This window comes from Emys orbicularis, chromosome 13 (genome assembly GCF_028017835.1).
Source record: "Emys orbicularis isolate rEmyOrb1 chromosome 13, rEmyOrb1.hap1, whole genome shotgun sequence".
Taxonomy (NCBI): Eukaryota; Metazoa; Chordata; order Testudines; family Emydidae; genus Emys; species Emys orbicularis.
In genome coordinates, this window is record NC_088695.1 from 42,538,439 (window position 1) to 42,554,043 (window position 15,605).

The 15,605-nt window shown below is 43.0% G+C and overlaps 1 protein-coding gene across 2 annotated transcripts; it reads right to left on the minus strand.

The window, feature by feature from the left end:
• Positions 1 to 7,567: 7,567 nt before the first annotated feature.
• DDX5 (DEAD-box helicase 5) lies at positions 7,568 to 15,605 on the minus strand. Of its 2 annotated transcripts, none has more exons than XM_065415545.1 (13): positions 15,503 to 15,605; positions 13,884 to 14,049; positions 13,646 to 13,742; positions 13,432 to 13,565; positions 13,218 to 13,283; positions 12,460 to 12,601; positions 12,215 to 12,375; positions 11,627 to 11,799; positions 11,196 to 11,306; positions 10,749 to 10,810; positions 10,596 to 10,655; positions 9,125 to 9,349; positions 7,568 to 8,250 (listed from the first exon to the last, which is right to left on the minus strand). In XM_065415545.1, exons 1-13 carry the CDS (start codon positions 15,508 to 15,510, stop codon positions 7,865 to 7,867), a joined length of 1,791 nt encoding a protein of 596 aa, XP_065271617.1. In that variant the 5' UTR covers positions 15,511 to 15,605; the 3' UTR covers positions 7,568 to 7,864. The 2 variants fall into 2 exon arrangements, with proteins under 2 accessions (XP_065271617.1, XP_065271616.1); XM_065415544.1 differs by having other exon boundaries at positions 15,485 to 15,605.

A 15,605-nucleotide genomic window follows, 5' to 3' on the forward strand; every position in this document is an offset into this window, starting at 1 on the left:
AGTGGTACCGAGAGCGCCCGGGGCGTGAGAGGGAGAGAAGGAGAAAAGGCCCCGACGTCCCACAGGACGCGCAAGCGCACTGGATCGGGAACGGGCGATGCGGCAGGCGAACTCAGCGAGCGGAAGAAGAACGCTCTGGGACGTGCGTCCTGTCCTGGGCAAGGTCACGCGCCCAGCGCATGCGCAGTAGTTCCCCTGCTCCCGTCCCCTTCTGCTGAACTTGGAGTCCCAGCTCTCCACTCCCTTGGGTTGTGTCAGCTTCCGCCGCGCCGCGCCCGCGGCACGGACAGTTGGTTCCTGGTAGAGCCCCGGCACCCGGGGGGGCCGGAACCGTGAGGCCCCGCCTTCTGCCCCCCCTCGAGGCCGTCCTAGCTAGGCCGGAAGCTGGAGCGCCCCGCGTAAGAGCCGCGCAGGGCGGGTGGAGGGTCCGGGGCTCCCCACAGTGGCCGGGCTCCTTGGGCGGCTCTTTCCACGGTCCGGCTCCTGCTTCCGGCTTGGCCAGGGCGCGGGGCCTTGGAGGAGCGGGCCGGGGGGGGCGTCCTCTCCCCCACCGGAAAGAGGCTGGTGCCTCCAGCAAGGAGCTGATCACCTTATCAGACCCCCCCAAACGCAGCCCCGGCCTGAGGCTTGCAGTTGGGGGGCGGGACAACGCAGTGGGCAGACATGGCCCTCCCCCTGGGGAGGCTGTGCCCCCTCCCAGTACCCTGCCTGGCTAACAGTGCTGGCAGGTTCAGGGCGATTTGAATGTTTGCAGTTTGAAATGACACTTTATTCTATAATTTGATTTTTTTTTTAATTAAAAGAAAAGCCCAACAGTAATGGTGTTTTTTCAAGCCAGCAGGAAACATCTGTCTCTGATAAGGAAACACCTTAAAGCATGGGTCATTATGAACGGAGCACTTGGCTCTGAACCCACGTGAAGCCCCAGTTGACCCCATGGGACTCTGTGCAGGTATTAGCACCCAGCTGCATAGATCTGATTATAGGAATGAAACCTGAGGCTACTTCCTACTGTCTTGAGGCTGTTGTGCCAACACCTTCACCTATTGTGAGACCACAACATTTTCTGACAACCCTTCTCTGCCTTCCCCTCCATCATGGGCACACATTCATGCATGGGCAAATGAGCCAGGAGATGGGAGTCAAATCACAACTTTCCAAACAGGGTTTGGGTGATGACAGCTGTCATCTACTGAGTTTAAGTGCAAATAGGACTATGGAAGGAGAATCTGGGATGGTGCTCTGAATCTAGACACATAAGTCGTGTGAGGCCCCTGGATGCACAAAGCCCAGTGTGGTCACAAAGATAGGAGATGTTTGCTGCAGTTCGTGTCAGAGCAGCATTGTTATATAAAAAGGCCTCTAACAGAAAGGTTCCCTAGGCAATAAAAGAGGGTTAAAACAGCATAGATGGGAGGGACCTAATGTTCTGCTGTAGGCGTGTGTGGCCGAGGTGAGGGAGGTTTGTCTGCTAGTTCTGCTAATGAGCTCCCAACTGGCAGTCTGACTCAACAGCATGGCAGTGGAAATTTCCATACATGCAGCAGCGTTTCCTAATCATGGATTTAAACTAGTTCCAGTAGGTGGAGCTTAATGAGTAAGCATTCAATGTGCTGTGCATGTTATGAAAAATTAATGTATGTTTAAGTCTCACTGATTCAGAATAATCCCATCATCCACAGTTGCCAGCTTTACAGGCTAGAAGAGCAACAGAGTGAAAATAAAAGATTGACAAGAATTGTTACTAGGTCACTAGGTCAGCCTGATAAATTACACGGCTAAGCAAAAGAAATCCAGTTTAACATCCTATCCACAGTAGGATCAGAATCCTGCTAGTTGCAATGGTATTTACAAATGAGAGTTGTCACTAGCTTGGTTCTAGAAAAGGGCAAGGATAGAATCATAGAATATCAGGGTTGGAAGGGACCTCAGTAGATCATCTAGTCTAACCTGCTCAGAGCAGGGCCAATCACCAGACAGATTTTTGCCCCAGATCCCTAAATGGCCCCCTCAAGGATTGAACTCACAACCCTGGGTTTAGGAGGCCAATGCTCAAACCACTGAGCTATCCCTCCCCCCATGGGGATAGTCTTGTCTGAGAATCAGGAGTCATATTCTATACTACAGTTCTTAGTGGGAGAAAAAAAATCCCATTTATTCCCATTGAGGAACCCGTGTTAGAACCTTGCTAGCAACAAGCATGTTTTGATTAATTATAACAGTTAAAGTTAACAGAGTTCTGAGCCCATTGTGAGCGGGAGCTAAATAAAATAAACCCATGGTAAAACTACACCTGACCTAGATACCACAACTTGTGTGGCATAGCTTGTGCTGTCTATGGAATTGTCTGCTCTACGGGCTGTGTGCAAGGAAATCTTTACCATAGACAACAGTAACATAACCATAGACGTATTGTACTCATTTTACAGATGCAGGGAATTGATTTGCCCAAGGCCCTTACTCTGGGACACACTTTCCCTCCCCTGAAGTTTACAAATCTAAATCAGATCAAACACACAAATACATGGGATAATAATTCAAAATATAACACATTTATTATCTTTTAAAGCGTGCCACAGTGGATCAATTAGTATCCATTATGATGTAACAGGCTAGCAGATACTGGCTTAGTAACCCACATCACAGCTAGAGGTGGGGTAGTGACTAATCAAAGGAGTTGAGTTCTCTTGCAGTTTATGGTGGCTGTCGGCTTCTCTGTGACACTACAGGAAGAGACAGTTTTAACAAGCCTAGTTTTATTAATCCCACAATCTGTTGTGTACTGTTATCTTATGGTTGCTGGCAGGTGTCAGTTTCTCCCTAGTACCAGCATGCCTGCAAAAAAACCTCTGCTAAAATAGTACAAAACCACTTCACTGGAGTGCTCCTCCCTATGCATTTCCTAATGAACCTCCCACGCCCAGTTATGGCTTGTAATTGCCTATTTGTCTCTATGTATTTCCTTGTAGCAAACAAGACAAAGCAAATGAACATGGAACTTGCATTTTGCTTCAAGCTAAGGAGGGGAGAGGTCATTGGTTCACCTTTGTTTAGCTCCATCTATGCTGCTTTTAAATTTTATATAAAGAACAAGGAATCGTGATAATTTCCAGTTTAATCTAATTAAGCAAATCACTTAAAATTTAAATTAATTTTTAGCTTATGTATTTTTAGTTATGTAAATTCATGAGTTCCTGTTTGTCTTTAAATAGACACTTAAGCTGGAGGCTCAGTGGTAAACCCCCACATATCAAACACTTGTGGAATTTATACATAAAGTTCCTTCATCTTTCCACTATAGATCGATTGATTTCCTTGCCATTTATTTTGCTGGAGGTCTTAGGAAGATCCCCTCCACATCGGAGAGTGAACCTTTAGAACTTATTTACATTTGAAAAGAGTCCTGAAATGCTACCACAACTAGGGCCTTATTGAGATGGGCATTGTAAGGATTCAGGCAGACAGTCCCCGCCCTGCCCCAAAGAGTTTATAATCTAAAAGTTAAAAAGAAAAATTAAATTAAATTAAAGCCATGCCAAATAAAAAGGTAAATGAAAGGGATAAAACATACTAGCGCAAAGCTATCAGAATGATGGCAGGTATGTCCTGGTAGTACTTGTTTGGTATTTAAGGGGGGTAGTATGGTATTTAAGGGGGGTAAATCAGGTTAGACACAGGAGAGAAGGGAATTTTGGAGTGACAAGACTGTGAAAAGGGAAATAAAGGGTAGTAGTAGGAGAAGTATAATAGGCTGGCATAGAGGTTGGGGAACTGGGAGGGAATGAACCACCACTGGCAAGACAGTAAATAGGAATAATCCATGAACATCTCAGCCTTGGCTTTAGGATGTTGGGCAATGCATTCTGGGATAAGACTGGCAGGCCTGATTAACCAGTGTGCACTTGCACAGGGCCTCCATATAAGGGGTTCCACGTGGGAATCTCTATCCCACAACAACCCAGGAGGGAGGTTCCACGTCTTGGGGGGGTAGGGTGACCAGATGTCCCGATTTTATAGGGACAGTCCTGATTTTGGGGTCTTTTTCTTATATAGGCTCCTATTACCCCCCACCCCGTCCCGATTTTTCACACTTGCTGTCTGGTCACCCTATGGGGGGGGAGGGCTCTGTCTGTGCACTGTGGTAAGAGCCAACAAGGCAGAGCAGGGAATGGGACCAGTCCATGGGATCGGCAGTGTACTGGGACCTGTGCTGTGCTATTCAACATATTCATAAATGATCTGGAAAAGGGGGTGAACAGTGAGATGGCAAAATTTGCAGACTATAACTATTTTGAGTAATTTTGTAAGTCCACTAAAATGGATGACAAAATAGCAGGTGAAATTCAATGTTTATGAGTGCAAAGTAATGCACATTGGAAAAAATAATCCCGACTATACATATGAAATGATGGGGTCTAAATTAGCTGCCACAACTCAAGAAAAAGATGTTGGAGTTGTCATGGATAGTTCTCTGACATCTGCTCAATGTACAGCAGCAGTCAAAAAATGGTAACAATGTCAGGAATCATTAGGAAAGGGATAAACAAAACAAAATATCATAATGCTACTATAGAAATCCATGGTATGCCTACACCATTAATTCTGCACACAGTTCTGGTCACCCCCATCTCAGAAGAGATATTAGAATTGGAAAAAGTGCAGAGGAAAATAAAAATGATTTGGGGATGGAACTGCTTCCATAATGGAGAGATTAAAAAGACTGTGACTGTTCAGTTTAGAAAAGAGATAGCTAAGGCAGGATATGATCGAGGACAATAAAATCACAAAGGATATAGAAAAAGTGAATAAGGAAGTGTTATTTACCCCTTCACATAACACAATTAGGGGTCACCTAATGAAACAGTCAACAAGATTTAAAAAGAAAAAGGAAGTACTTCTCCACACAACACACAGGCAACTTGTGGTTCTCATTGCCATGGACTGTAGTGAGCACCAAAAGTATAACTGGGTTCAGAAAAGAATTAGATAAATTCATGGAGGACAGGTCCATAAATGGCTATTAGCCAAGAGTTAGGTATGCAACCACATGCTCCAGGTGTCCCTAAAGCGCCAGCTGCTAAAGGCTGGGACTGTGTGCTAGGGGGATGGGTTACTTTAAACTACTCTTCTGTTCATTCTCTCTGCAGCAACTGGCAGTAGCAAGGTTAGAGGCAGAATAGGGGCTAGATTGACGACTGGTCTCAGCTAATATGGCTATTCTATCCAACACCTCCACCTGCCACCTCTTGAGGGCAGGGCACAGCCCCCCAACTAAATTGGGTAATCTGGCATTTAGGACTGAGAGCATTAGTGCTGAATACTTACACTTTGTAAATGTTCATAAAAGTTGATTTTCCAAAACAAAAGCTGCTTGTTTGACTGTTTGGGTTGAAAGAACACACACGTGTAAACCTAGGTAAATAGCCTTGCTTTGATCAGTGATTAGAAAATGCCTACACTGTTTATGCAGGGTAGTTGTCAGTCCCAGGATATATTTTATTTGACCAACTTCTGTTTGTCCTGTTAGCAATTCAATGTATACAACTCCATCTTTTAAAATGGACTATTGTTTTGCAGTAGTCCCTCCCAGCAATTAAAAAATGCAATCTTACGTGCAGGTCCTAGTACTGCTACAACTTGCTAACAGTGGTATATTTGAATGCACCATTGACTTAATATTGTAATAAGAGTGGTGACCAGCACCTCTAGGGCTTTCTTGAACTAAGATTGACTTGAAAGTCTCATCAGCACATTTGGCAAAGCTACTTCAAAAGCCATGTTTTCCAATTCCTGGGGAGGAAATAAAAAAAAAACCTTGACAAGTCAGCTGCTTGTGGGGCTGAGGCCACTGTATCCTCCAGACCAGTATTGGCTCCATGGGGCAAGGGGCACAGAATACAAGGAAATGAGAACTGATTTTTTACATGGTGAGCTCTTGAGGGCAGGATTGTCGTTTTGTTTGTACAGCACCTAGGGCTTATAGACACAATGGTAATACAAATGTTAGCATTCAGCAACATAGTATAGTTCGTGTTCTATTGTACCACGTGATTTGCTAGTGAAAGTTATAGCAGACAAGCCAAAGGCCTCCTAAGAGAAAGCTACTGCATTCCACTTTTTTTATTTTATATATGTAGTGAAATAGTGATTACATCTTGAACACTGTTGGGAGGCTGGATGATTTTAGAACAGAATTTGCATTTCAGGGCTCACCTACAATATCCATGTTGCAAGATGGAAGGTTCTCCCGTGCCCAGAAAGTTATTAATCCTAGTGTAGGAGCTGGATTTTATAATGTACTATGAGACTTAATGTATGATTTGATTTCATCCTGTCAGAACAATCCTTATGACTGATTATGGTCACCCTTTTGTTTTAGGATAAGTTATGTCTACTATGATTTCCTATATGTATTACAAATGAGGCACTCTAGTTAAATATACATTTCTTTGTTTTAAGGTTTAGAAAGTAAGAAACAGGATCTTGTATCTATGTTAAGCAGATTAGAGGAATGTTGAGGGCCTAAAGCCCCAATGTAAATTGTAGGCTTGATTTACAATGTATTCTGCTGAATATAAAATGCTGTCTGTATACCTTTGAAGGTTTCTGTAAGAGATTGTGTGAATGAGGAATGCACGCATAAGGAAAAGATAAGGTGTGAAAGCCATCACAAATGTCCAGATGGTCAAGAAGTGAAAGACCAGGAGACAGTTAGAAAACATCCATTGTAACTGTTGTATTCTCAATAAATGCTGCATATTTGCCTTCCTCTATAAAGACCCCGTGTGCTTTGTATGAGCATAACGTTTTCCAGCTCCTACACTAGGAACCTCAGCTCGATGCAGTTTTAAGGAGTAACTGTTGTAAAAAACTAATTTAATGAGCCTTTTGAGTTAATGGGAAGAGTATTGGTAACATCTATGAACAGAGTACATGTTGAGTGTTAAGACCCACATTACCCTTTTGGTTATCTAGGTCTATAAAATCCTGGGAAACAGGCTTCCATGCAAACCAATTCAGGTCTACTTGTATATGGAGTTATTAGTGCTCTAACTTTTATGGCTGCACAGGTTTTAATACTAGATCTTGGACTCCCAGGTTGCACTTTGCATGGTTTACAGCACCCTTGCTTTGAAGGGCTGATAAAAGCTTCTGTAGGACAGCTGCATACTCTTGCCCTTCATCTAATGAGTTTTGGTTAAGAACCATTTAGCTGTACCATTGTTTCCATGTATTTTCACAGATTAAATCTACTCTAGAGTCAAACAAATGCATAAAATTACTTTCTTCAATACTAAATCTGAAGCCAGTTCTGCCAATAGAGTTCAGCTAATGTTCTCCAAAGAGTTTGAGTGTTTATAACCAGTAAAAGGAAGTCACAACACTAGAATGCAATAAGCTGGTTCTCTAGCAATAGATGAAGTTATTTAAGATGGTTATTGAGAGGATAAAATAAAACATGCAGTAAGCTTCTTTCTGGGATTTAATAGAAAAACATTAATCATGTTCCACTGATGTAAAGTTGCGCACTTAAGACGTAAACCATTTCCATTTCACAGAAAATTCAGTCTTCAAATATCTTTATTGGAAGGCCATGCACTGCCCTCTGTTACTGTATTTCAAATCACTGTACATTTACTTGGTGAAAACACTGCCTGCATTTTCTAGTACAAAAAACTAAAAATTGTTTCAGGAATGTAGAGAAATATTCAACTTAAATAGCGAAAAAGTGCACCATAATTACTGCTGCACTGTAGTCATTTCTGCATTTTCCGTAAGTTTCTTAAATAACTATCCTGTCTTGATAACACACAATATAAAGAGCAATTATGAAAAAAACAGACATTTAAATATACTTCTAAAGTTATTGAGTATAACCTGCTGGCATTGGGTAACCTATCATAGGAGCAGCACCAGTGGCAGGATATGCATACTGCTGTTGGTTCATACCATTGTGCATAGTCGCAATGTTAGTTGCATACTGTTGATCATAACCATTCTGGTAAGCTCCTGCAGGATTACCAGCAGCTCTGAAGCTAGCCTGCATGCCAGCAGCTGCAAAGCCATTTCCAAATGGAGTTCCATTACTGTAGGTTTGAGCACTGTAGCCACCATTTTGGGCTTTTGCTCCAAAGTCTCTCTTTCCTACCGCACCGTAAGTTCTCTCAAAATTCTCTCTCTCTCTAAAACTACCAAATCCACCCCTTTTGCCCGCAGAATATCTGTCACGTCGATCACCTCGGGAACGACCTGTGAAGGGGGGGAAAAAAAATCTAGATGAGATACTGGCTTCAAGAGTTATTTGCCAATCAAGCATCAATATCCATGTTATAGGGAAGTACCTTTCCCACTTAATGTATCTGCACTTCAAGGCATCCAGATTTCTATACACAACTTTCATTTGAAGAGTTTAAGCTCATCATTGTCTTTCAAACATGAACTAAGTGCAAACACAAATGCGTTCCCGGTCTGCAGACTGCCTGACACTGATCTCAGGGTGTTAACTCTACACAACCCCAATATAAGCACTTACAATGATCAAATTAAGTGGTTTGACTAGAAAAGCAATAATGAAGTCCAGGGGGGGAAATGGGAGGTTGCACAAAGGATGTTTAGAGGTACAGAAAGAAACAGGGAAGGAAATGAAGGATGGGAATAAAGGGCCTACTATGTAGTACAGACAAGCATATTTTTCTCCACCAATGCTAATAGTAGCAGATGGAGTAAACTTTGGTGCCAAAGAAAGAATATAGCCTTTAGAGTTTATCACCGATCTTTGATGGTGATTTCAAAGGGACAGTGGTCTGCTGTGGATTACTGTAGTATAATATGGCCATGGGCCAATTAAAGTTTTATTTTCCATACAATTGACAATGCTCCTGCTTCAGTACAATTCATGTATAACAGATTTGAAACCCATTTCTTTTAACTGGCAAGATCATGACATTTTAATGCATTCCTGAAGTAAAAGGTACTATTCTGCCCAAGTTCAGGGTCTCTGGAGGCAGTGTGAAGTTGTAAACATTTGTCTAAAGCTACATACCAGGCTACAAAAAAAAGAATTCACTGATGGGGGGCGGGGGGGGGAGGAGGGAGGAGAAAGTGTAGTAAATGGAATATTTACCTGAACCTCTGTCTTCAATCAACTGAAGCAATTTGGGGTTGATAGCTTGATTAGCCTCCCGAAGCACAGAGATGAGGTCGCTTACTTGCTTTATATTGTTAGGAGTAAAGAATGTGTAGGCTGTGCCTGTTTTGGTACTGCGGGCAGTTCGTCCAATTCGGTGGATATAGTCCTCTGAGGAGTTAGGGTAGTCATAATTGATGACAAATTTCACATCTTCCACATCTGTAAAGTGTTGCAGTGTGGCAAAAAGCAATGTACAAAGTTTTGCACACCACAACAGCCAAATCAAAAATAAACGTTAGACAACTATATTTTTAAGACGCTAATGGCTGCAAAGAATGTTGTTAGAATCATCCTTTTTGCTTGAATATTGTGGAAGAGAAAAAAGTATGCACACTCCATCTGTACCCATCTTATCACCCACCCAGTGACCTAAAAACCTTACCATAAAGGAGAATGCATTTGCTTGTCATTCCCAACTCAAGAGTTCCCTTACAAATCATCAAGTGACTTCTGAATGCTTCTTGCAGTAGGGCCACTAAAGCTCACAGCAGCCTCTTCATGTGCTCATTTGAGGACCTTACAGTAAAAACACACAAGGTCCTTCACATACACACTCATCAGAAGCTCAAAAAAAATGGGCCACACTGCTTGTCTTGCCAAGACCTTTCAACCGCAGCTGCAAGAAAAACATACCTGTCCCCCAAAGTCACCAAGTTGTTTTTATGCACTGTGTCTCGTCTAGGCAAGCGCTTCCAAGAAGCCAGGGTTCACTTGAGAATGTGTCTCTCTCTGGCAGGTCTCGACATGACGACTGGTGTATAGGTGAAGGAGGAACTTTGACTTTCAAAAGGAGAAGCCACTGCTTTCCCACCCCACTTGCTAAAGTGAGAGGTGGACTTTTTCTCAGATCTCATGTGCCAGTACTCACCAATTTGTACAAGGCTTAGTACATTTTAAAGCTGCTCTCTCCATTTCAAGGTTGAAATGAATTTCATTGAACAATGAAGTTCATAATTTTCTTCGACATTTCAGCAAAAAGTCACTGAAATTCAAAGACCCACAGATCACAGCGAACAGTACGCACAAAGTTAACAACACTGTACCATGGCAATCATGCAAAGCATGGGACAGAAAAGAAATACCAGGGCAAAGTGAACTGTGAATAAAAACTGCTGTTTCATGAGAGAACAGTTTATGGGATAGTAGTTTAAAAGATGGTCTTTGCCTTTTGAAGATTACTGGCACACAATGCTCTCAGCTGTCACCTCTCTATTCGACTGGAAGCAGCCAGCCGATCATTTCCACTAGTCCTCCATCCCCCTCGAGTCCTCCGATTGTCATGCCTAGGCCTTGCCACAAAGACTGCACCTTTATGTGAAAAAAACTTAGAAAAATGCAGAGGTTAAAGAAAGCAATGAACTTTCTTTAAATGTTTGGCAACTGGCATTAGAGGAGTTGTACTAACCTAGACCTCTGGATGCAACATCTGTAGCAATCAGGATAGGAGCTTTTCCATGTTTGAATTCTGTAACAGAACACAGTCTGGTCAATCTATCTATATTCTTGGTCAGATTTTTAAATCTGAAAGTGCCAACAGTAGTTTAGGAGTCACACTTACCATTTAGAACCCAGTCTCGCTCCTGCTGGCTTTTGTCACCGTGGATACCCATTGCTGGCCACCTGAAAGCATATTTAAATTGAATGACTAACCTCATCAAGATGTTATACATATACAAATCAGGACACAGTTTGACAAACATTTTAGTAAGCTTCCACCAGTTACATTATATATTTATGCTTTTAACTAGACCAACTGCAAACCCCTAAATGGACATTAAAGATATTTAATGAATTTATACTGCACCAATTATGAAAGATTATCTTGCTGGATGCACGATTCACTTAACATTTAATACTAGATTGATTTTTTAGTTCATCACTATGAAGAGTGTTATATGTACACTGGTCAGTGAATTGTGGACTGAGGGAAGCTAGCCTGGAGTAACTAAGCTACATAGTGAAATCTAAAAAGGTAAAAAACAAAAATTTTGGAGAGGAAACATACCCATCTCTTCTCATTTTTCTGGTAAGATCATCACATCGTCTTTTGGTTTCCACGAACACAATGGTTTTGTTTTCTTTCTCACTCATAATTTCTTCCATCAACCGAATAAGTCTTTTGCAAGAAAAATTAGTTCATCAAAACAGCAACTCAAGGCGATACCCAAAACTAGCATAGTTTCTTTAGTACTGCTATTAAGGAGTCAATTTGACTTCAAATAAATTAAGACCCAGTTCTTAACCTTAAGATGCTTAGCATTAAACAACTTCAAAAATCACACAAAGCTAAATAAATAGAATCAAAGGAAAACCCCACTGAACAATTTTAGTTCTATTCATTTAGTAGACCCCCATGAAGAGATCTGACTTACATTAATGTTTTCACACCCCCACCCTGCTTTGGGAGCACAAACAAGTTCTCAAGTGACTACATACTTGTCATCCTTCTCTACATCATGACAGACATCCACAATTTGAAGAATGTTGTGGTTCGCACTTAGTTCCAATGCCCCAATGTTGATGTGTACATATTCTTTCAAGAAATCTTCAGCAAGTTGTCGAACTTCTTTGGGCCATGTTGCACTCCACATTAGAGTTTGCCGGTCAGGCTGAAGAAACATTAAAACTGTTTATTAACTTGAACCACACAAGCAGAACAGTATAGTTGAACCACATAGCAAAATACTGCACCCAGCTACAGAGTTAACAGGATAGATCCAGTCCAACAAATGTTACTATAATTGAACTGGACATAATTCAAAGGATAGGAGAAATATGATGGTTGCAAGAATTGTGATTTGATATATGTAGGCACCTTCATTTTTGTGTTTGAAGTAGTGAGTTTTTTTACCCACGAAAGCTTATGCCCAAATAAATCTGTTAGTCTTTAAGGTGCCACTGGACTCCTTGTTGTTTTTGTGGATACAGACTAACACGGCTACCCCCCAATACTTCATTTTTGTGTGCAATTTTAAACTACATAAATTTTGGTTAACTAAAGATTGGAACATGACTTCTACTTACCCTTATCTGATCTACTATTTTTCTGATCTGAGGTTCAAATCCCATGTCAAGCATTCTGTCAGCTTCATCAAGTACAAGGTAAGTACATCTCCTGAGATTGGTCTTTCCAGCTTCTAAAAAGTCTATGAGTCTTCCAGGTGTTGCAATGCAGATTTCCACACCTTAGACCAAGCACACTGAGATTAGCACATCTGAGAACGTTTTCCACACTGCCCATGTCTACATGGTAACAACTTTATTCATACCTCTTTCTAAATCACGAATTTGTGGTCCCTTTGGAGCGCCTCCATAAATACAAGTAGACTTCAAACGACATGCTCTGCTATATTCAGCAGCCACTTGCTGCACCTGTTGAGCCAGTTCTCGAGTTGGTGCCAACACCAGACACTGTAAACATTGTCAATATCAAATTAGCACTCCATCAAGGTAAGTAAGCATGTGCAGTCTTTCAATTTGTCAAATCTAGTTTAATTTTCTCTTAAAGTTACAAGATTCGAAGTTCTATGTTGCCTATGGAGGCAAAGGTAACCAAGGAAGTTTTACTTATTACCCTAAATCTTTTAGAAACCTAGGACTAGGATTGTCTCCCTGCAGCACTTTAAAAAGCTTAATACTAGGCCCTTTTGGGCTTAATACTAGGCCCTTTTGGGTTTTGCTGCCAGTTACCCCCTGTGGGCTTTGCCTTCAGCAAAATATCCTCAAAGCCAGACATTGAGATATAGGTGTCCTCAAGCCAATATTCCCATTTTGAGACGCATAATTCCAATAGAAATACTGGAAGTTCTACTCTGGTTGAATTTGACAAAGCCTTAATGGAGGACAGGGTCTATGCAATGCACCAAAACCTGGTGGACAGCTAAAATATTAAACTGATGACCAGCAAATGCCTAATTTTTCTACTCATTCAACAACACTTTCCCCCTACCCATCTGTGCTTTTAACATAACATTCCTCTTGAAAGGGGGGGGAGAGAAGAGAAGAGAGAGACCAGTCTCATACTCACAATAGGTCCATCTCCTCGCTCTAGGAATGGCTGATGATTTATATGCACTATGGCAGGCAACAAGTACTGTTTGAAAACAAAGAAAACCTTCTGTTAATACATGCATTTCCCAGTATTTCAGATAGGAAACTGGATTTACAGATAAGCGTATTAGCAATACATAACCTCAACTTTGTAAAGTAACTACATTCCCAGGTTTAAAGTCACAACTTACAGACAGGGTTTTTCCTGATCCAGTCTGTGCTACTCCAACCATATCCAGTCCGCTCAAAGCAACAGGCCATCCTTGTGCTTGAATAGCAGTTGGTTCAGTGAAATTCTGTGCCTGAATTACTTCCATAACATTTGCTGCAAAAGAGAAAGAATGAATTAGCTATTGTTTGTATTCATGAAGTCTGAGTGACCCCTTGGTATACTGGTGTACTTACCAGGAAAGTTAGCTTCATAGAAATTTATAAGTGGTTTTGGACAGGTATGGCCCTTCACTGTAACTTCTTTGCTTGCTCTGTACTGTTCAACCTCTTGCTGCAAAACAAATATTTACGCTTTTAAAGAAATCTACAGCAAACCTGCAATTCACTCATTGATCCATGTCCCACAATCAATAAATTACCAAGTAAAAAGCACACCAAGTTTAATGAGGCAAAGAACAGCCATGATACATACCACAGTGCGTCTAACTACATCAGGATGCTCTTGATAAAAATTCTTCTCAAATTTGGGCAGTTCATCTAGGTTCCATTTCTTTTTTGTAAGTTTTTCTCCGGGGTTTCCAAATTTCTTTCCAGATAGAGGTCCACCTCTGCTTCCTCCAAAACGAGGACCACCAAACCTGAAAAAAATAATAGTAATTATCCTTGAAGATTTCTGAAAGTTCTAACTTGTTCCCATATGTGGCAATTAACTCATTTCCATATCATCAGATCAATGCCAAGATTGTCAATATATCAAATTCCTAGTCTGTGTTTATAACTATTTGAGGAGGCAATGTTTTCAAGGATTTAACTTCATGGGATCTTTGAAATCAAAACTCTAAGTGTAAATACCACAAAGGTCCCAGCAGCAGGTGTGCTCTAGTTACCAAATACCTAACATCCCAAACTGAAAGGCCCTCATAATTTTCTAAGTGCTCAAACAAAACGATTAAAAAAAAAACAGGACAGCCCAAACGCCTTGGTAACAGAAGGGACACTCCCAGCGTGCGTCAGAGACTGAAGAAAGCCGGTGTGTGTGCGTGGGTGGGGCGTTATAAAACCTAGAGACAACATTCCCGTAAGTGGGTTGCTGTGGAGTTTTTTTTGTTTTGTTTTAAACAAAGGCATCGATTTCGGTAACGAAATAAAACCCCCACTGAGACGCTCATACACATCCGGGGCCCATTTGACAAAAATGTCGGTAAAATCACCACCACTACCCCAAATCACGTTAAGCCGCCAGGCGCATCCCCCCCCCCTCCCATGTCGCCCCCCGAACAGCGGGCGCTACTAAGCTTTATTTGCCACGCCAAGCTCCGTCCCCATCTATCCCGGCTAGGCGGGGGAGCGCCCTCCGCCCCCGGGGGGAACATGGCGGAGCGGCCGCTGCCGTTTCCTTTGTTTCTCATTTCTGTCTACGCCACATTTTCCAGCCGCTGCCATTTTAGAGTCTGGGCGGGGAGGGGGAGGAACAAAGGCAGCAGCAGCCGGCATTTTGATTTCCCCTCAGTCACCGCATGGCGGGGCCGGCCATTAACATCCGCTTACACAACACAAAGCAGGAGCCGGCCGGCTTCAGCCCCGGACGCCATCTGACTGGGGGGAGCCGCCCCGCGGAGGTCTCCGGCACCGGAGAGGCGCCTGTACAACCCGTTGACCCGCCAATCACGATTCCGCCAGCCCGGCGCTCCCCAAGCCGCTCAGCCGGGAGACCTGGACCCCACCTCCAGCGCAATCTGCGGCGGGGGGGCGCCAACCCGAAGGGGAATCGAGCTCCCAAATCCCCCCACCCCAGTGCCGAATAACCCCAACCGTCGAGGGCAGATTCCAGGGCAGCGATTGTACCTAGCCGGGTACTAGGTCACCAACCCCCGGGGGGTCACTAACCTCCGCCCCGCCCCTCCCCCGGCCCCTGCTGGGATCGGGCCCCCTACAGACAGCGGCCCCTCCCGCCGCCCATGGAGCGCTGAAGGAGAAGGCTCCCACCCCCGCCGCCATTTTACACGGCTAAACGGTCGATCTAGAAGTACGGACGAAAACGGCGGCAAGCGCCGGCTAGGGCCCCAGGCTCACCCTCTGTCCATGTCGTACCCAGGCATGGTGATGGCGGTGGACGCGAGACGAGCCCGAGTACTAAAGCTGGCGGCAGAAGGTACAGTGAAGTCAGCAAGCACCGGCGATTCTAATGAATGGG